The 21,134-nt window shown below is 40.1% G+C and overlaps 1 protein-coding gene across 2 annotated transcripts in view; it reads right to left on the bottom strand.

The window, feature by feature from the left end:
* Nucleotides 1-11,859: 11,859 nt before the first annotated feature.
* The window catches only part of CWC22 (CWC22 spliceosome associated protein homolog), a 31,692-nt gene continuing 22,417 nt past the window's right edge, over nucleotides 11,860-21,134 (bottom strand). For both annotated transcript variants that reach the window (XM_071434812.1, XM_071434813.1), the window contains exons 19-20: nucleotides 20,861-21,057; nucleotides 11,860-18,316 (exon numbers count right to left, since the gene is read on the bottom strand). In XM_071434812.1, coding sequence (XP_071290913.1) covers nucleotides 16,626-18,316; nucleotides 20,861-21,057 — 1,888 coding nt within the window. In that variant the 3' untranslated portion in view covers nucleotides 11,860-16,625. The remainder of the gene's footprint in view (nucleotides 18,317-20,860; nucleotides 21,058-21,134) is intronic.

Here is a 21,134-nt window from a genome sequence, read left to right as displayed (position 1 = left end):
TTTTTATATATATGAAAGGCCTACTACTTATTTTGAGGAAGACTTCCTTCTTGTTTGACTGGTGTACCTTTTTTGAGAATTAAGGCTCAGTAATGTTTTACTGTCATCCATTTCAAAAATATCTGCCTCCAAGCACCACAGGTGCTTGAGGTATGACTACAGAGTTCTTGTTTGTTTTTTTTGTTGTCTATGCAAAATATGAAAATAGTATCCTAATGCTCCAAATGTTGATTTACCTTTTTGGTGATCCCATATGGCAAATAATGCAAGAAATAACAACAAAAACAAATACTTTCAAGGTGTGTTACACAAGTATCCCTCTGTGGAAATAAACCAAGCATTTCCAGGACTTCTTTTCATCTGGTTTCTCCAGTAGTAAACTATTAAATGTTAGCTTTGCTGAGCAGTGTTTCAGTAAAAGACACTTCAGAAACTGGGAGACCAGATCTAGGCACAGAAACTACTGTAGGTACAGTAATTTCAGTATTTCCCCTCCATTAAGTACCAATGCTTTCAATGCTTTTAATAACGAGAGATGTTTCTAAGTGATTATCTGGACACATCTTCTTTCCCAGAGTAGTTACCCCAGATTCTCTAAAGTCAGATTGGCTTTAAGCAAATATGGGCAGCCTTCTGTGTTTGCTTGGCACTCTACCCATTCTAAGACAGTAATAGCCTTGTCACCATGTACATGAAAAGAAGGAATCAGAGAGGTGTTTAGTTTTGTGTTGTTTTTTCTTTTTTTTTTTTCCTGAAGAGATCCATTCATTTCCATAGTCTTCAAAATTAAGGCCTAATTTTGAAGCAGAATTTAAATAAAACACAGCTAAAAATCTTACTTTTATGCATGGAAAAAGTATGGTGAAGAAATGGTGACTGAATTAAGACCTTCAGTGCCTGAATCCATGTCCCAGTCCCTTACCAAATGAAGATTTTGGTATTTGCTCATAAACTCTCTTCAAAAGACCTAGTTTGAGTTTTTCCCACTGGTATGCAATTCCTTGTTTGTCACCTGTTCATTTGGGAATTTTGGTTTGTTTTTTTACAATAAAGAGTTGTTTCTGGATCGAGTATTTTTTTTATGACTTTAGAAACTTTATGGATTCCCTTACTGAATTTGAAATTCACATCTGTATGCATGTCTTGAGTTTTGGTTCCTCTAAGGAAATCTGACATTTTATAACCAGATAACTTATATGCCTGTACATTTTCCAGCTTCCCTGCTACTGCCTCTGGGGAAACAATCCTAGATTTAGCAGATCTCCATCTGCCTCCCCTGTATAAAAAGACAAAGCAACTACTTATCCAACCTGCTACTTGCTAACCACTCTATTTTTTAAGGAGGACAGTGATCTGGGTTTTTATTCTTTTTTTACCTTGCATCTATATTTGATGGAGTTACTTGAGATGCTTTTTGAAATTTGCTATTAACTTCTATTGCTCTTTATTTTTGTCCACACATTTCAAATTTCCTGGGGTTTTTAAAGTGTGTTTGAGCATCTCACTTGACTTCTTAATGGCTCAAATTTATCCCTTTTTTTAAACTTGTGTCTGCTAGCTATATTTAGAATGCTCAGTACCAGATGGGAAGGGTTGCCTATAAATTATCTGCATTATTCCAAATTATTTGATAAGTTTGTTCATAAAGTATACATATATAAATATCTGCCAATCATTCGATCTTACATAACTATGCTATTTGTACTTTGTGACAGAGCAGTTCATTCCTGTGATAGTATTTCTATTTCCTGATTGCGTGTTGAGAAAAATTACTTGGACTTAGATTGTAAGCTGTTTGGCACAAGGAATTTTCTTTATTATCTACATCATATTCAGAGAACCACATCTCTAAGTTGTGATTAGAGTTGTATGTGCACTGTTATCATAATCAACAAATAGATGAACCAGAAACATATATGAATACTTCTTCACAAATGTATTGTCATTTCTATGCTCACAGTTATTTTCAAAGATATTTGTGAACATATGTTTGTTTCATACTAAGAAAAAAACATATTGAAAGTTGCAGTCAGCAATAAATATTTCTGTTTTATGAAATTACATTTGTCTGTACTTCATTTCTTTCCCAGCTATGTTAAATGTTTTTATTTTTTGTAGGATATTCTTGCTTTGAGAAACTGAAGCAGAAAAAAAGTGATCTAAAGAAAAACATACGACATCTTTCCAAGCACTAGAAAAGCTGCTAAACCCTTCCTTTCAGTCACAATCTGTTCCAAGACTGAGAGCTCACTGGTACATCAGTGCTATCCTGCCCCCTGAGAATATCAGCTTCACAGATAACATGGAGGACTACTTCTCTGTATAACCAATTTACTGTGAATGCTGGAAACACTGGAGATTTCTTAATTTAGAGGATAAATAATTCAAACAACAGGGGAAATCTTTGCAAAACAGTGTATGATTTTTAAAATTCTAATTCTTTCCAAGGAACAAGATAGTTCTTAAACAGGAAAGAGCAACCATGTAAAGCAAGTACGTCAGTAACACAGGACTTAAGTTGAAAACTGGCAGAGGGAACATCTGAAAACCTCCTGGTAAAGTACCCATGTAGGCTAGCCAGATGGCATGCTATTTGTTTTCACTACTTCATTTAACATAGAAACAAACTGTTCTTCAGCTGAAAAACAAAACCAATTAGAATATTTCCTTTCCTCACTGCTCCTAAACATGAGTCCATTAAAAATCACCAGGGGTTTCCAGATAAGAACTATGCAGTATCTCTTTAAAGTACAGGTGAAAGATCAGTCACCTCCTGAGTTCCCATCTGTTTTATAAAATGATACTGCATGGCAGTATTATATATATATATAAAATATCCTGCACAGCATAGGAGATGAGGAATTGTGAGAAGGGTAGTATAAGACATTTGAGCTAATGCATTTGTTATTTTGGTGTCGCTGAATAAAAAGCAAGGATACTTACATATTGAAAAATTTTATATTTATATAAAAATGGTGCAACAAACTACAATTCCAAGAAATTCAGATTTGAAAAGATAATTTTTTTGGCTAAGGGCAGCCTCTTCTCCCTCAGATTTGCCACTTCAAGGACAGACAAGAAGCCAAGCATATGCAGCATAATTTTGGCAGTTTTCCCCTGATGGAAAACTATGAAATACAAAATCCAGTATAAGTGCTAGTGGTTTAGATCACATGGAAACTAGTCATCTTCTATCTTGGGCTGTGGATTGAAAAAGGTACCAAGGATAACTATAATCTTTTATTCTTTTTATAGACAAAGCTTACCTTGTAAAAGTTAGTGTGGAGTCAAATAAAAAGGGTGGTGGTGGAAGGCACTTTACAACTTCAAGACCTTCTCTGAACAACGAGAATCAAACAAAGCATTACAAAAATGCATTGTGTCCTTGATTGCAAGCACTTGAATTAATGCTATTCAGTATGAAATCTCAATGCCTCATCCAGAATTATAAAATAAATAATAGCCCTTGTAATTGGTCCCCAAGGGGAATTACCCTTGTGACAGCAAGAAGAGGATTTGGCTCCAACTGCAGCTCTGTCTTAAACAAGACTAGGGCGAGTTTGGCAAGCCAGGTGACACGAGCTATCTGTTCCACTGAGCTGGTACAGCATGCCATGAAACCAGCCTGGAAGCAGACACTTCTGTTAGATCCTTTATGCTGGTATTGCAGCATATTTCACTGTAGGAGGGCAGCACAAGAGCATTTATTGGAAAGGATAAATGTATACATGTCAGCTCTACACTAAACTTGTACTAGCAATACCTGTGTGATTGGACAATGTGGGCCAGTTATGGAAATTTATAAGTGACAACAGTTTTATTTGTTTGATGTTTTTCCCTCCACCAGCAGAGAGACAGCATTCCCTCTCATATGGAAACATTTCCTTTTCCATACTAAAACTTTTTCCCCCTTTTCTGTCAAAAGATAATTCAGAAAAATACAGGACAAAATGCAAATCAACTGAAATAGTGACAAAACTTGAATGGAGATCAGTTGTAAGACTATTTAAAGGACAAGTTGCAGCTGTGCTTAATTTCAGCAGAAATGTGAGAAATTGCATCAATAGGGTGGATGCCTCTTGACACACTGGATGAGTCACAGAAATCAGTCTGCAGGCACAGTAATTGGACACCTTCTAGAGCAGGCTTGTGCCACTGGAACAGCACAGGAGGAGAAACAAACAGAACACAAGATTTAGATCATTCTGGTTTCTTACTTTCAGTGGAGTTTTATGCCTGCATACACATATACATTTGAGCTGCAGGAAGTTACTTCTGCTTAACTAGTAGGAGGGAGGGATATATCATGTGGATATACCATTTTTTAAATACACAGGGATTTCATGCATAGTGTTGAAATTGAGTAAAATTGGTAAAAGAGTAATATTGTGATTACTAAATTGTAGTTGGCAGGTAACACCATAAAGTAACTTTGGGAAACTCAAGTTCACCAACTTGACTGCTTTTTTTTTAAACTTGACTCATTTTAAAGATTAATTTTAATATGCAGCACAGTCATTTATATATTTTATATATTTTAAATACCCAGCACAATGTATAATTAAATAGCTGCTTATTAAATATACAACTCCTCAGCCTTAAAAAAATTACAGCCCTACAATAACTGTATTTGCCACTGAAACACACAACAATTTAAAAATATTTATTCTTTCCTTAGATTGTTTGGATGGTTAGTCTACATTAAGATTTGGGGACAGGAATAATATAAATTATATAAAAACTTAATTTCTACTTCTGATTTTCTTAGGGTTTATAACTCAACTGAAAAAAGTTGGGTTTTTTCCCTAGTACATTTTCATTCATTAGTTTACTCTCCATTCTCTCAAAAAAAGACAGCAATAGATAGAGCTTAATTATATACTAAATAGATCAAAAGCTGCCTCCATATGATTGCACAGTCCTAGAAAAAGAACAGTCACTAAAATAGTATCCTGAAAGCAAAATTGCATCTGGTGTAACCACAGAGAAGCAAATCAAACCTCATGTGCAATGTAAAAAGTGCACTACTACCATGAGATCTGCCTTCTCACTCTGAGGAGGTTTAGCACGTACTGAAAAAGAGTAGCTTCAGCAATGGCAAAAGAAAGAGCAGAACAGGAAGATCTCAGAAGAGAATTGCTTAGGCTACAGTTGCAAAAAACCATCTGCACCTAGCCTTATACTGGTGGGTTTGTTAGCACACCAAGCTCCTCAGAGAGCAGAGGGAAGGTGGCTCTGCGAAACCTTTCCAAAGGCTGTGGGAGATGGGACTGAGCCACCCTTGAGGGCAGAATCTCTGCAGGGCAGGCAGGCCTGAGGCACTGCTTTATAACAGTGCCAGGCTCTGTGCTCCTCAGAACTAGTGAAAAATACATTGGGAGGCCTCTGCTGGCTGCAGAATGAGTTTGTCTCCTGGGTGTTGTACGAATGGCAGGCTGAAAGGAAACACAGCAGCAGTCCCATGGATAACAATAAGGCAGAGGGATCTCTGGGGCCTGTTCAAGGTATAGTATAGGTTTGGGGGGATATGCAGATTTTGGTAGTAAATTTGCTGCCTGTGCCAAAAGGGAGACGGAAGTTCCCCTTGAGCTCCTACCATGCCCATTTGATGGAAGCTCCAAGGGGAACACTAATGAATACTCTGCACTCCACACAGATAAGAGAATGCTTCAGTGTGCAGATGCACATTTATCTACACAACAACAAATCCACTTTATATATTAGGGAGGTTTTATCAAATTTGGTCTGCTCTGTAATTATGTTGAGAAATGAATTGGGTTGAATTTAAATGAGTTAAGGTAATGAGCTATTAACCTAGAGGATCTTTATCAAATGATTCGTGTGCATTCAATCTTTCCCTCTTCCCTCCAACTCAATTGTAAAGGTGAAATGAAAGACTAAGTTGATCAGGACATCAGCAGCAGTCACAGCTACAGCAGCATTCAGCAGAAATGAAAAACAACGTTCCTTATACTAAACTATGCAGGTATATTAAAGCAGTAGGATTTTTTTTTATTATTATTTTTTTCTTTTTACATTTGCACATTGTACATGTACATGCATGGGCAAATAGGAAAGAATGGAAAGAATCAAGACAATGGGTAGTCTCACTTTTTTATAACAAGAAATCCCTGCTGGAAAGAACCACAGAAACAAATGAATTAATTCTGGGTTCAGAATGAGAGGAAGACTAAGTGATGCACTGCCCAGATCTCCACCTACACGAAGTCCCTATCTCTCACAATTTTTAGCTCATTAGGGGCAAATTTTCTTTCTTCTTTTTTTCTTCTTTTTCCAAGAAAACACACAGGAAATCACCTGTTTTGAAAATATGTGGGAATCTGGCAACTGCATGGCAGAGACAGGTTGCTGTGTCTCCACAAAGGAAATGATGCATGACAAGATTGTCTCCTCCGCCAGCCATCATCCTACAAAACCATACACGCTCCACCAATTCCCTCTGGAGCTTAAAACCCTCAAGACAGCAACCATAGTGGGGAGATGGGCTCTCCCTAAGAACTTGCATTCATTCTTTCTTTGCAGTAGAATGAGGGACTCTAAACGAGCAAGAAAAAAAATTTCACGAGAACTCTGCAGCTTTGTCACTCACTGCTTTCAATTCTGAGCAGAGAAGGGATCAAAGGCTCTGCAGAACAGATCGGGGAGACAAAGCCAACCCTGGCTGTCCAGCTCTAAGCTCCTCTTATTGACTGTGCTCAAAAAGCGTGCATGTAACCCAAAGAGAGCACGTTTCATGCAGCCTTGTCTCAGCAAGGAAACCAACCAGGAGAGTGTTCCCTGTGCCTGTACGGAGCCTGTGCCAGCCTCCCGGGGGTGCGTGCTCTCCGCAGGGCTGCCCCAGGTAGGAGCTGGGCAGGATGCTCGGCTCCAGCTCCGGCTGTTTCTGGCCCTTCTTCCCAGCAGCAGCTTCCCCCGGCTGCAGCTCGGTCCCCCGGCCCTGCCATGGCTCGCATCGGCCGGAGGGCGCACGGAGGGGCTGCTCCAGCGCTCACGGCAGGAGGCAGGGCAGGCCAAGGAGCCCTGCCGTGCTCTCCAGCCTTTGTGCGTGTGACATCCTCCCCGTGTCTTGGCACCCGGGTAACACATGGACTGATAAATCCACCGGGAGTGATGCTGTCTTCACACTTCCTCCTGCTTTTGTCACCTGCCACAGCAAGTCGGGGACACAGCAGCCCTGTAACGTCTATCCATGATTGAACTAAGCAGTTCAAGAGATTACGATCGTTTTTAATAAGTAAAATGTTTTCTTTCACTGGGTTTTTTTGGTCCTTGGCATGAAACAAATTAAACTCAAGCTGTTCCTCAAGTAATTTCAAATGAAGCTGCTCAACCACCTGGACTCGCAACATTTTTCACACTCATTCTCTTTATCTTACTCATTTCCTCTCCATTTAAATACATTTTAAAATGTATTTGAACTAAAGTCCTTGAATTATCCTTTTGGAAAGATTTTCATCTTTTCTTTGGCAATTTAATCCTTTAATTCAAGTAGTCAGTTGTATATCAAAAGTCTTTAGGGAAATGATTGACCTAATTTTTAGATATGTGATAGATATTCAGTCAAAAGTAAAAGTATTAACTTAAATGCAATTAAAATTATAGGAATCTACTTGGAATAATCTGATTTGTCTGGACTTTCAAAAAGCCTGTAATAAGTCCTGCATAAGAAGCTATTAAAAAAGCAGCCAGTTGTGAGGTAAGAGATCAGTGATTTGGGACGTGGTGCTAGACAGCTTACACAGACGTGGTCAATATTCTGTGTGGCAAAAGGTTAGCACTGAAACAGTCCCAAACCCATGCTCTAGCACTGTATAGTGCAGCAAGCTGCCACTCAGCTTACTTGAAACAAAAGTGAACAGAAAAGGAAAGAACTTGAATTAATTGAAAGCACAAAACATTGACAGCTAAAAGTCTCTGTTGAAAAGAACAGAGTAATGGACACTAGAAGAAATCTTGTGAATTATTCATACAAGTTTGGTGTACAACTTGTAGAAGAAAGATCAGAGCATCACTGTGGACAGCTCAGTGGCTGTCAAGAAGCAAGCGTTATTTGGAACAGGCTGTTCCAAAGCATAAGGAAAAGCAAAAAAACAACCCAACAAACACAAAACAGAAAATACAATGACATTTTGAAAATTAGTGGTATGGTCCCATCAACAGGAATGCTGTGTTTGATGGCCCCAGAGAACAGTTTAGAATCACAGGGAAAAGTGTGAGAGAGAAAGGAGAGGCAATAAATATGATTATAGGCTGTGAAGGCTTTTCTTCTGAAGTGAAATGCTAAAGAAGTGTTTACAGAAGAAATGAATAGAAAAGCCCTTAGCCCTGAACACAGGCAATAATGAATATTATATGGAAGAGAAAATGAGCACTTCTATCTTTTAACAGGAAAAAACATTCAATGAAAATGAAAACAATACATTTAAAACATATTACAGCCTTTTTTCTTTCTGACAATTTCACAAGAATAGTTTACAAGGTTTGTGGAATCTTCTTCTGAAATGCTGATTGATAAGAAACTAAGTATTTCACATGCAATTCAGAACAATCAGGGGGAGCAGAAAGCTTATTAAGAAAATAAGAGGGGCCCTCCAGAGATGAGTTTCTCTATTCCCCCTTTAAATTATGATTATGAAAGGAGACTATAATGGTCTTCCATGAAAAAGAGACTGGACTTCTTAGGAACAGAGAATAAAATAAGACTAAGTGCAAGCCAACAGTAGGGTTAAAGTGCAAATTAAAGCTCTCACTCAAAACGAAGTTTCACAGACTGATGACAACTGCCATGCAACTAACCTTGAAGCTCACTCTCCCTTGACTAATGCATGATATACAGATCATAAAAACAATGACTCTTCATGCTGTATTTTCTTTATAAACCACAGTGAAACTGCAATTAAGGAAATGAAGCCTTCCTATAAATACTGTGAAACAAAGAAAGCCTTTGATTCTATGTGCAACCAAAATGAGGCAGACCTCGAGTTTTGGGTAGAAATCCTGTGCACTAAATCCAGCTTTGCTCTTTAGCACAGTGGTAATCAGAGGCACACAGACCACAGGATGCTCCACCCATCTTCCTGGCATCCCGAGGCAGAGCCTCATCTCGACATGCACAGTGCTCTAGTGAAGCTTCAGTTTCACTGACTCCTGGAAAGTAGAACTGCAGGTGTATAAAACCTCAGAATGTGACACCAAAATACAACACTAGCAATACCAGTTTTTTCAATCCCACCTTTTGAAGTGCCTGTCACGAGGTACTATCAAAATCTAGATATTTTTCCTCTTTGGTGGCACTATATTACACCATGTATCAGCAGAGAACCTCAGTTAATTTACCACACACCATTTTTTCTCCCAGTCAGATTTCACATCATCAAGACTATGAATATTTTACACTGTTAACAGGGTATAGAGGAAAAATAGTGTTTGCGAGCTATTCAGATAGCATGGTGATAAAGCTCATTACAGAGTAAAAATAGCTGAAATTTATTCCAATGAACTATATTAATTCACAAATACAACTAATTTTAAACCCTTGCATAACAAGAGAATGAAAATAGAAGACTGCTTGCAAGTGTGTGTCCTTATACATATGAGGAGAACTGAAATATACTTCTCCAGCACATCTGCACCCCTGTAAATAGAGAGCTAAAAATGAAGTGGGAGGGAAGAATTTCTTTGCAAAATAAAACAAACAAACCAACCCCGCATGCATGGGGATGGACTTAGCCTGAGGTTCCTTCCTCAAAGGACATGTCCTTCCCTGGCATGGCTGTAGCAAGGGGCCCATACTCACAGTTTCTCCTCACAGCCATAATCAGCAAATGCACACAATCCGCAGAAAATGATGGGCTGCAGAGCACTTGTGGATGACATCTCAAAGAATTCCTGGTTCAAACAAGTACAGAGATCAAAACAGCCTGATGCACTGTCTCTCTTTTACAAAGAAGGCTAACTAGGTTTTTTTTCTGTGCAGACAAGAGAGGACAGGAAGGAATAGAGTTGCAAAGGGGTTTTATTTTTCCCAAATCTGTATTTTCAGTTTCTCATTTCAATCACTGATTGAGTAAGTCACTTGGCTTCAATTTTTTCTTAAGCACTTTCATGTCCCATTTCTGGTGACTCATAATGAAGTGTATGGCAGAGCTGACCTTGTGAATCTAATCAAAGAACCAGAGCCTATGGAACAGAAATCCAACTTCAGGGCCTGAACAAAGGAAACATATTCATTAAAAGAGTGCCTTCCATTCCAGGTAGTCATCACTTAAGTCTTCCTTCCTCATGGGAAGCCACAAAGGCTGTCTGCACCCCCAGCAGTCTGGGGGTATTAGATTAATATGATCTAATACACCAACTTTTCAATTGCCTATTTCAACCCAAAAATTAACAGAACTTTCTATCCACCAGAAATCTCCCCTGAGACCTGTGAACTCAGCTTAACAAACAGACAGGACCACGAGAAGGCCACCTGAACCCTATCAGTTACTTAGCCCCCTTCTCAAGATGTACATACACACACCAGAATTGGGATATGAAATGCCATTTTTAAAAGGGAACGGAAAGATGTGACCATCTTTTCTTTAAGGAGGAACGCCTGGGGGATGGGAAGGGGAGGACAGTTTAAAAGAGATGTGTTGTCATGCATTTCTGTGAAGAAGGGTGTTTAAAGCTCCTAGCAGTCAGGAGTGGTGGTGTGAGAGGGAGGAGGGCATTCTCACTAGGACTGAAACAGCAGAGCACAAGATTGCTGTCAGCTACCTAACTGCCAGTGGAATCTTTCATCCTTCAACACTGCTGGACTGCACTATTTTTTCCAGTTTCTTCTAATTTATCAAACGAAAAACTGGGACATATCACGATTTCCCATAAAGACATTCACTTATAACTGAAAACCAGGAAGAGGATGAAGGAGGAAAGTATTTGCAAAAGAACTTTGGTGTAATGAAGTTATTCCCTCTGGGCTCTCTCTATAGCCAACCAAGAGAGGCTCTTTCAGTTCATTGTATGCGGAGGGGTTCTCTGTTTATGACCCCCTAAAGCAGCCATGGCAGATGAGGCACAGGGTTCAAGCAGCCATTGTGGATCCTCAGTGTGCAGGAACAGCTGCCCAGACCTCCTGCTTATCTTACTTGAGATGTTAGTACAGCAACAATCAGCAAAATGCCCAGCAGCAGGGTAACACAGCAGCTCTGCACTTTGCAGTGCTGGGAAAGGCAGGGCACAGTAGGATGCACCTCTCTTGTAAGAGCCCTGCCAAGGTGGAAGTGATGGATAAACTGGCTGAGCGGTGCACAGCTCTCTCCATAAACTGCTGCAGGAGTGTTTATGGTCAAAAGACTAAAATACCAACTCTTGGCATTCCCTATAGGCACACAGAGGACTATGGGATTCAATTCTCTGCTGGATGTTGATCCCTCTTTACTTTTTCTGCTCTTACTTAATACCACTGTGGCTCCTCTGAAGGCACATTGGAAGACACAAAACCTCTTTATCCAAATGCAGAAACCTGTAAAACTCTATAGATGCTTCTTCCTAACAAGGGCAGGGCAAAAAGAAGGCAATCAGAAAGGAATGTTAACAAAGGGATGACTGATTAACCTCTTAAAATTTGCAATTGTTCTGTAACTCATTATTCTGGGGTAAGGAGAAGGCAAGCAGCAGCTTGGTCTTTACTGTAGGTGTGACACACACTGTTCCTTCAGCCAAACTGTCCTTTAAAGATTATTTTTTGATGCATTATGCAAGTCATATATAGTAAATTTTTAATGTATTTGTGACATTATACTTTTCTAAATGGCTAACACTGCATGTGATAATAAAGTCCAAAAGGGACAGGGAAAAAATGAAAAAAGGTTTAAGTAAAGCAGGAGAAAATGAAGAAAATCCTAATGAGAGTACTGAGCAAAACAAATACAGGCAATACAGTAGCAGCATGACTAAGTGACTACATCAAACATCTTACTCCTCTCCCTTTAAAATCAATTACTATTTATCCAATTACCTTAAGTATTATTCCAGGGCAAAAAAAAAGGTGCTGAAAAGTTTCAGTCTTTATAGGACAGCATATTCATAGGCTCTTGAAAATACAAGGAATCTTCAAGTTATACCAAATTTTAGGTAAGGTGGTAACAAAGGAATTCTTACATAGCTTTTCATGATAGAAAAAACCCAGAATGTGAAATTTCACAAGAGATTTGTGAAAAGAGCATAAAGTGCCTCAAAAGCAATAGGTAAGGCAATTGGCAAAGGGATCGCCAATTTTCAAGAGAGAGTGATTTGGTTAAGAACAATTTGGTCAAGATTTTCCTTACGTAATTAAGGAGCAATAGCAGTCACCAAGTGAAAACCAATCAGCATTGCACCCAGACACCTGTGCCAGCAGCCCTGGCAAGAACAGCTCTGACTTCACTTCTTACCTGTCATGGGCACCCTGACACTGGAAACAAATTTTCTCATGGAGCTTTACATCCTCTTACACATCCTTGCTCTTTCCTTCACCATCGTAAGGAAAGTTGCACCTTATTTTCTCCCTCAGGAAAGATTTTGGTGCCACCTTTATTTCACAAAATAATGGGAAAAAATACTAAAAACAGACATAGCTTGAACAGTCAAAAGGTGGCAGTTAATTTTCTTAATGGACTTGTCTGTTTGATGGCCTAACAAACCATTTATGGGCCAACAATACCAAGGCTTTAAGCTGCATCCTCTTCCCCCCCTTTTTTTTTTGAAGTTTAAGGAAAATGCTGGATGACATTCATGAGTAGACAAGAAAAGAAAATCCCTAACTAGTCTCAGCCAAATTATAGACTTGAGGAAAACCTAAAAAAGAGCAGAACATCTCTGAACTGACCTAAAGATTTTCCAGTTTATAAAGTTCTATTTTGCTCCTGCCTCTTTTAACCTATAATTCATTTTTTGTCTAGTTTTAATAAAAATACCCCCTTATAGTCTGCATTTTGATTTCACAGTTTCTTAAAAACATATTTTGACAAATTTAAAACACCTTTAAAAATATATTTAATCTTACTGAAAATAAATTGAAGGACAGGTCTCCCTACTCTCTGCATGTTATTAGAGTAACTGGAGTAAATTCTCTGCTCACATAATAATAGACTCCTGCTCTTTTAGATTGTCTGAGATAATTAGCCTTATGCTTTCCTCAGCAGTGAAAGACAATTCAAAGTAGTTTAAGAATGATGAATGAGGATAAGCTACTGGTTTATATTCATAAAACTGTACCAATGTAATAGCAGGCAGGCATTTAAATTGCTACTGGAGATTAAAACACCCATCCTAGCTCACGTATTTTTTGGGAGTCTGATATATACTAAGCTATTTTAGAGTACACCCTGCATTTGAGTTATGCTACTAGAGCCTCAAGTAAATTAGAGAACACCATGCTCCTAGGTTAAAATACTGTACTAGCAACATCTAGTTAGTACCACCAGTATAATTCAAAAACTGAACTCGGATTTCAGTGTGTAAGTGATCTGTCTATAAAATTCATTTAACATAACACAAGCAGAAAAACATTATTGTAGTCATGCCTCCATTCCTATGCAGACCTGGAGATGAACTATCTATCTGCTATCTGAACAGTGCAATGGTGCTTAAACGGCAACTAAAAAAGTGCTTTAGAAAGCATCATCTGTTGAAGGTAATTTAGATATATTTTAAATAAAGTTTTTTTTCCAAAATTTATCTACTTTCATACTGTGAGGTTGTATTTTGATGATTTATGTAACAATGTGGCATGAACAGTGGAAGTCTTTCTTCTCCCCCAAAAAAACATACTTTAGATTTGAGCATATGAACAGCCACACTTGGAGACCTTGCTCTAAATATAGTTAGAGAGCAGAATTACAGTTCTTACCAATACCACAAATGCTTCAGTCAAGATTTATTCCTCCACCAACAGGAATTTGCTGGGTGCGTCAGCAGCTCATCTCTTTAACACCTCACACCACCACTGTGAGGAAATTCAGGAACTCGGCCAGGCACTCCTAGAAAAGGGATGCAGCCTCTCTTGCTGTATCTATGGACGTGGATGTTACAACCACATTTGAAAGCTAAAATTTAAGCATGCGATATCAGAACAGGTCATCAAAAATGCCTTCTCACAAATCTCTGATGCACAGTCAAGTCTGCAAGGTTCCTCTTCCACTCACCCCAAGCCAAGGCCAAAGTGTTTCAACCTTGGTTTTAAGTACCAAGAATTAAGAACTGAGCAAAACAGTGAAGAAAATCACAGGACCTCCACTTCTTGAAGTTTTTCAGTCAAAACTGCTGTTCCAATCACAACCTAGAGCTCCAGTATTAATTACAGGCAAGAGGCACAAGTCACTCCTTTACAGTGCAGGGTCTACAGTCAGCGGTTACTGCTGAGGAAAGCACGACCAGACCACCCAGTGTCACTTAGCTCTTCAGCAACTGAGAACTGACCACCCCAGAAACTCCTGTGGCACTGTGCATCTCCTGAAATACCCTCATTTTGAATACTACAGAATATTTTTACTTCTTTCCCTTGTAAAATATACACTAAAATAAAGGGCAGGAGGACAAGCCTATAGAGCAGACTGGCATAAGGTGAGCCTGCAGGTGAATTTTAACTTCTAGAAAAGAAAAATGGCAAATAAACAGGTTTAGGTCTATAAAATTACACACAAGTTAGCAAGGAAAACACATCACAAGAGTAGCATTTTCAAGTGATCAGGCAGAGGCTATAAAAGAATCATGCTTTTACAGATGCTCTATAGTAAAATGCTGGACTGCTGGCACAGGATGCTGCAGAATACATGTTACATGTTTTCACATGTGTTGTTTCAATTTATTTCTGTTTATTAAAGGTGTCATTATCAAACTTTTTAACTAGATTAGAATATGTCAAACGTTATGGGTTAATAAAATATAGGCTATTAAACCCATAACATATTAAGGGAAGTATTACTGTAGATATATTAAGTAACTTGTGCAATTAAACCATTACGGAGTATAGATTCTTTTCAATAATGTGCATACAGAGCTATTAAAGATATTCTTTTAAATTAAGTTTTTGTGGATTTAATACACTGCCAAAATGCACACATCATGTTGAAAATGAGATGTGCATTGGGCAAAAAGCCAACAGTTTAAACATGTAACACATGATGCCACCAAAGTATTTTTAGCTGTGTGCCTTAACAAGATAGAAATCTTTTTTTTTTCTGCAATACAGATTTATTTTCTATGAAAATGTTTTTGACTGAAAACATTTTTTACATGTAAGGTTGCAGAAATAAATTCTGTCAAATACAGAAAAAAATTACACATTTTTCTTAGAAAAATGCTGTGACAAGATTTAGGCAAAACTGACCTATTTCCTTAGGAATGGTTCTATTTTCTGTTATAAAACAGCTCAAATGTATTTCTTATGCTTTATACAGGAAATATGATTTACATATAAAATGTGAAAGTTCTCTTTTGTCCAGCAATTGTGTTCATTTCACAAATAAAAAAGTCATACAGCAACAATAACTACATAATTGCAACTACCACCTCTTTCCTATTGACCATGCCCCCACACAATTTCCTATTTCAATCCTGAAGATTGAAAAAATCTGCAAATTTTTCTGTAACTTACTATTGAGAATTAGTCTTAATCAGATGATTTTGATTCATTTCTCATGAAATCAAGACAGATTGTACCCCATGACCCCAGACAAAACATTTTTATATCATAAAGTGGTGCAGTAACCGAGGGTTGTTTTTTCTTAACTCTGCTTCCAAAAAACTTGAGCACTTCAAAACACCTAAAAAGATTAGAAACATCTCCTGTTTTGCTTTCTAGTTTTTTATATACTGGAAAAGAGGTTCCTTAAATGTTCCAGCTGTAGGTATAGAGTTGAAGACTAAGACTTGGAAATCAAAGTCACAACTGAAAAAATAAAAACCAAACCAACCCTTTTTCCAAAATGATCCCAAGTGAAACTAGCTCAGGATGTCAAAATATTAAAAAACATTGTGAAAAGTCACAGAACAAGCTGACACACTTTCACATGTGACATTTAAAACAGCAACATTGTGTTTTCAAATTTTAAGTCTTGAAGAAAAAAAATCAACTGAGTATTTCCTGAAGATTTTGGCCAAAAGGCTCTCATGCTTGCAAGGTTGAAAGAACATGCAGATATAGAATGTCTGTTTGAAAATTTTATCACTTTCTCACGTAACATTCACATTGTAGTCTGAAATTCTTACATTATCACCCCAGCCTCAGCATCTGGATTTCAATTAACAAGTGAAGTTAAAAACCAACAGGTTTTTAGATTGTGAAGTTACAATTAGAAATATTTGAAACTAAGTGACAAAATACCCAATTTGCTGGTATCTTACTGTTTTATTCACAAAATAAAAGAGCTTTGTCTTTCCAAATAAAGAACGTAACAGAAAGATTCAATGATACATTTATAAAAAAGTGTTACTGAAAATTTGAAAAAAGTCTGGTAAAATTTACAAATGCAAACTATCACTTTGTACAAAATCTTCTTTTCAAAGAAACTTCAGGAATAGATTTTAAAATAGAGTTCTACCAGCTTGGAAATGCACCTTGATCGCCGTGGGGGCCGGGTTCATTTCCGCCGGTGCGGGGAGCCTTCCCTGCGGCGAGGGGAGCGGTGAGGGGGGCTCTCCCTGTGGCGAGGGGAGCGGTGAGGGGGGCTCTCCCTGCGGCGAGGGGAGCGGTGAGGGGGGCTCTCCCTGTGGTGAGGGGAGCTGTCCCTCTCCCTGCGGCGAGGGGAGCAGTGAGGGGAGCTGTCCCTTTCCCTGCGGCGAGGGGAGCGGTGTGGGGGGCTGTCCCTGCGGCGAGGGGAGCGGTGAGGGGGGCTCTCCCTGCGGTGAGGGGAGCGGTGTGGGGGGCTGTCCCTGCGGTGAGGGGAGCTGTCCCTCTCCCTGCGGCGAGGGGAGTGGTGTGGGGGGCTCTCCCTGCGGCGAGGGGAGCTGTCCCTCTCTCTGCGGTGAGGGGAGCGCTGAGGGGGGCTCTCCCTGCGGTGAGGGGAGCGCTGAGGGGGGCTGTCCCTGTGGCGAGGGGAGCCCTCCCTGCGGTGAGGGGAGCTGTCCCTCTCCCTGCGGTGCGGGGGGCTCTCTCTGTGGTGTGGGGAGCCCTCCCTGCGGTGAGGGGAGCGCTGCGGAGAGCTCTCCCTGCAGTGTGGGGGGCTCTCCCTGCGGTGAGGGGAGCCCTCCCTCTCCCTGCGGTGAGGGGAGCCTTCCCTGTGGTGAGGGGAGCTCTCCTTGCGGTGAGGGGAGCGGTGCGGGGGGCTCTCCCTGCAGTGAGGGGAGCTCTCCCTCTCCCTGCGGTGAGGAGAGCCCTCCCTCTCCCTCTCCCTGCGGTGAGGGGAGCCCTCCCTCTCCCTGCGGTGAGGGGAGCTCTCCCTCTCCCTGCGGTGAGGGGAGCCCTCCCTCTCCCTCTCCCTGCGGTGAGGGGAGCCCTCCCTCTCCCTCTCCCTGCGGTGAGGGGAGCCCTCCCTCTCCCTCTCCCTCTCCCTGCGGTGAGGGGAGCCCTCCCTCTCCCTCTCCCTGCGGTGAGGGGAGCCCTCCCTCTCCCTCTCTCTGCGGTGAGGGGAGCCCTCCCTCTCCCTCTCCCTGCGGTGAGGGGAGCCCTCCCTCTCCCTGCGGTGAGGGGAGCTCTCCCTCTCTCTGCGGTGAGGGGAGCCCTCCCTCTCCCTCTCCCTGCGGTGAGGGGAGCGGTGAGGAGGGCTCTCCCCGCGCCTGTCGTGGTTCCTGCGGGACTCCCTGTGCTGCTCGGGGTACCGGCTGTGCCTGTCCCGCTGCCTCTCCGAACCGTTCCTGGGGCGCTCCTCCTGCTCCTGCTCTTGCGGGCTGCAGCGGCTGCGCTCCCTCTCGCGGGACTTGGATCTCTCTCTTTTCCCACTACTACGATGTCCATCGTCTTTATTCCTATGTCTGTAATTTTCATCATCGGACAGAGAAGCTCTTCTTTCTCCTTTCTTCAGTTTGGAATTACTGTGTTTATTTTCTGGATCCTTACTTCTTTCATGATTCCTATCCTTTCCGCTGTGGTAACCATCTCTGCCGTTGGATTCATTTCTGTGGTGGTACTTTGAAACATCATCTCTCCTACGTGATTCTCTTAAATGTCGGTGATTTCTTTCTGATTTGCTCTCAGTATCACTTCTTTCCTCTTGCTGCCTCCTTCCAATTTTCTTTTCAAGCGATTCCCTTCTCCGTTCTTGTTTTTTCCTGGAAACTTTATCAGATTCTCTATTTTTCTTTTGCGTTCTCCTCCTTTTGGCTTTAGAAACATCTGAAATTATAACAAATGGAACTAAGGTTGCATTTTAGTTTAGTATATTAAATTTATTAAACTAGAGAAAGAGTTCTAGAGAGTGTTTTTTGCCAGAAAACATTTCTGCACATATATCTGGACAAAGGGTCCAAAATAATCAGCTCCTGATTTTTATCCCTTTGCTATCTGCACTTGATGCCTGTCTTTTTAAAACCTCTACCTGTCATCACCCTTTTGCCAACTTGTACCCAAGGACCAGGCATAGGTTGTAAAGTCATACACCAAAGCACTCTCACAAATAATCTTTTTTTCTAGGAAGATGAAAAACAGCAGATGAGGTAAAATCTCCAATGCTATCCCATGAGGAAAAAGAGGTAGGATGGAATGGCTTGAGATAATGGTATTGCAGCACTGTAACAATGGCCTTCAGGCTAATTTTTTAGGGGAAACAGTGACAGCTTTGCCAACAAGACTAAAACTAACTCTTCTATTTCTAAATACACAGTAGTCTCATCTCAGTGGAACAGGTCTTACCTTCCTGTTTGCTCTTTATCAGGGATCTTTAGATCCCACTTGATGTATTTGGCACTAACAGCCATTTACAATAACCATCCATTCACCGTAGTGCATGAACTATAGAATCACATCAGCTGCTTCTCATCACCTTTTGAAAATATCACAGCCATGAACTGATTTATTAGTACATGCGTTATCTGAATTGTCTAGGCTCGTGTCTGAACTAAGGCTTGCTGACATTCTGTTAAAATGCACTGATGGATCAATTCAGACACATTTTAATCCATTATGTTTTTTAAGCAGTGTTTTCCATACTATTTTACATCCACCCGCATGCAGGAAAAGACCTGAGAAAGCAAACAGAAAAGAACCAGCTGCTTTGATGGCAGATGTATTTTATCCTCTGCTGGACCTGTTTTAGAACTACCTCCCCAGGGCAGTGCTGAGCTGAGCAAGCTGATGAAGTTCCAAGTACTAACAGGCAGTATGACAGTAATCTCTAACTTAGCTCAATTTCTGATCAGCAGGTTTTCTATCTTTCTTTCATACACTGCACCAACACTGAAATACTGCCACACACTCCTCTGAAAATGCCTCTTCACTTGTCCAAGTAATTTTATAGATTTAAAAAGCTGCAAACACAGGAAGATTTTAGAGTTACAACCAGCAATGGAACCTCAACTCAGTTAACCAATAAAGCTTACTGTTATCTCCAATTAGTGTTTTGACCACTGTATTAAGGTACACAAGAAACTGAAAACTGAAAGCAGGCTGCAAAGGTATCAAGATGTGAATTTTAATGAACGTGTTCCTCAATGGAGAAAAGGCAAGTAGCAAGAGAAGGTCCTAAACTTTGAAAAAACCCTGTCTGTACTCGCAGACTGCAGACTCGGTTTGTCACTAAGGATTGACCCCTCTGGTTCCTATCAAGCAGCTCAGCAGGGCTGCAGCTGTCCCTGCAGGACCATCTGGCTCTGTGCTGAACCAGTGCCTCCTGTGACCCTGTTTGGCCGTGCCCTGCTCTCGTGCTGTCGTCACTGATGCTGTTAGCCATGACACACAGCTCCACCTTGGACAGGAGACTGTGGTGGAGAACAGAACTGCATTTCCAAAGCAGGAGCAGTTCACACTGCTTTTATTTTATTCACCATTTTTATTTCAAAGGCATGTAATAAATCAAATTAACTTTGAATCAGCAAACTTCTGTGTTACAGGAAGTCATGCTGTGCTATCATCTGCTCCTGCTATATATACTGGGGGAGACTGCACACACTAACTCATAATAGCAACTACTTTAAAGATTAAGCAATGTTTATGACAGTTCATGTCTAATGGAAGTTTCTACATCAGCACAACAGTGTAAGACACTAAATGCTAATTATAATGCATAAAAATACAGAAGAAATTATAAGAAAAAGCTAATTCTTCCTTGGAAATTCCTCTACAGACAAGAACTTTCACTATATAGCCACACAATGTTTTTCTGAAGCAGAGGAATTAGAAATAGGGACTCAGATGGAGAACAATATTTAAACACATTGCTAAATTGAAGAAATGATTTCTAGAAGGAAGAAGGAAGCACATATTTCCAGGGAAAGACACAAGGAGTATCAAGCTCACTCAATTAAGCCAAGAAAAAAAGACATGAGTAGACATGAGTCTCTACAGTTCACCAGTAAACACAGACAAAATAATTGGGAATGACTCTAATCCCTCAATCTTCCAATAAACTGAAGTCATAGTAGAGTGCAACAGATATCAATTGTGTAAAAAAAGTCATCTACAAACCAACATTTCTCAGATATTTAAGTCTTTAAAAATGGAACTCAGTTTTTCTGAGTACAAATTTGAAAATAAATGTCCTTGAGAAATATTTAATATTTTAAAACTTAAAGTTAAAAAAATTGATTAGTTTTTAAAACAGAGAAATGACCACTGTCTATAGCGAGATTTTCCTCAAAAGAAGTATACACAGAAAGAGTAATAAGCATATCTGAGAGAGAAATAAAAGAAAAGCAAACAGTTGTACTGCTGGTGTTTAAATACCTGAGTCACTGCTGCTGTCACTGCTAGATGAGGAGTCACTGCTGCTCGATGAGTCTGAGCTACTACTGCTGCTGTCAGAATCAGAATCTGAGGAAGAGTCTGTGTCTGAAGATGAGGAGGAATCTGATGACTCAACATTTTGCTTCTGTGTCATGATCAACTTTGGTGCATTTTTAAGATGTTCCCGTAATTCATCCCTAATTAGCAAAAAAAAAAATTGTTCTTCAATTTTATTTTTTTATTCATGGGGAGAGGGAAGATGAAGAAAGTAAAT

Source organism: Agelaius tricolor, unplaced genomic scaffold (assembly GCF_023055355.1).
Source record: "Agelaius tricolor isolate 1412-34295 unplaced genomic scaffold, bAgeTri1.0.p SCAF_10, whole genome shotgun sequence".
Taxonomy (NCBI): Eukaryota; Metazoa; Chordata; class Aves; order Passeriformes; family Icteridae; genus Agelaius; species Agelaius tricolor.
Note: the sequence above shows the minus strand (reverse complement) of the source record. Positions and strands in the feature narration are given on the sequence as shown.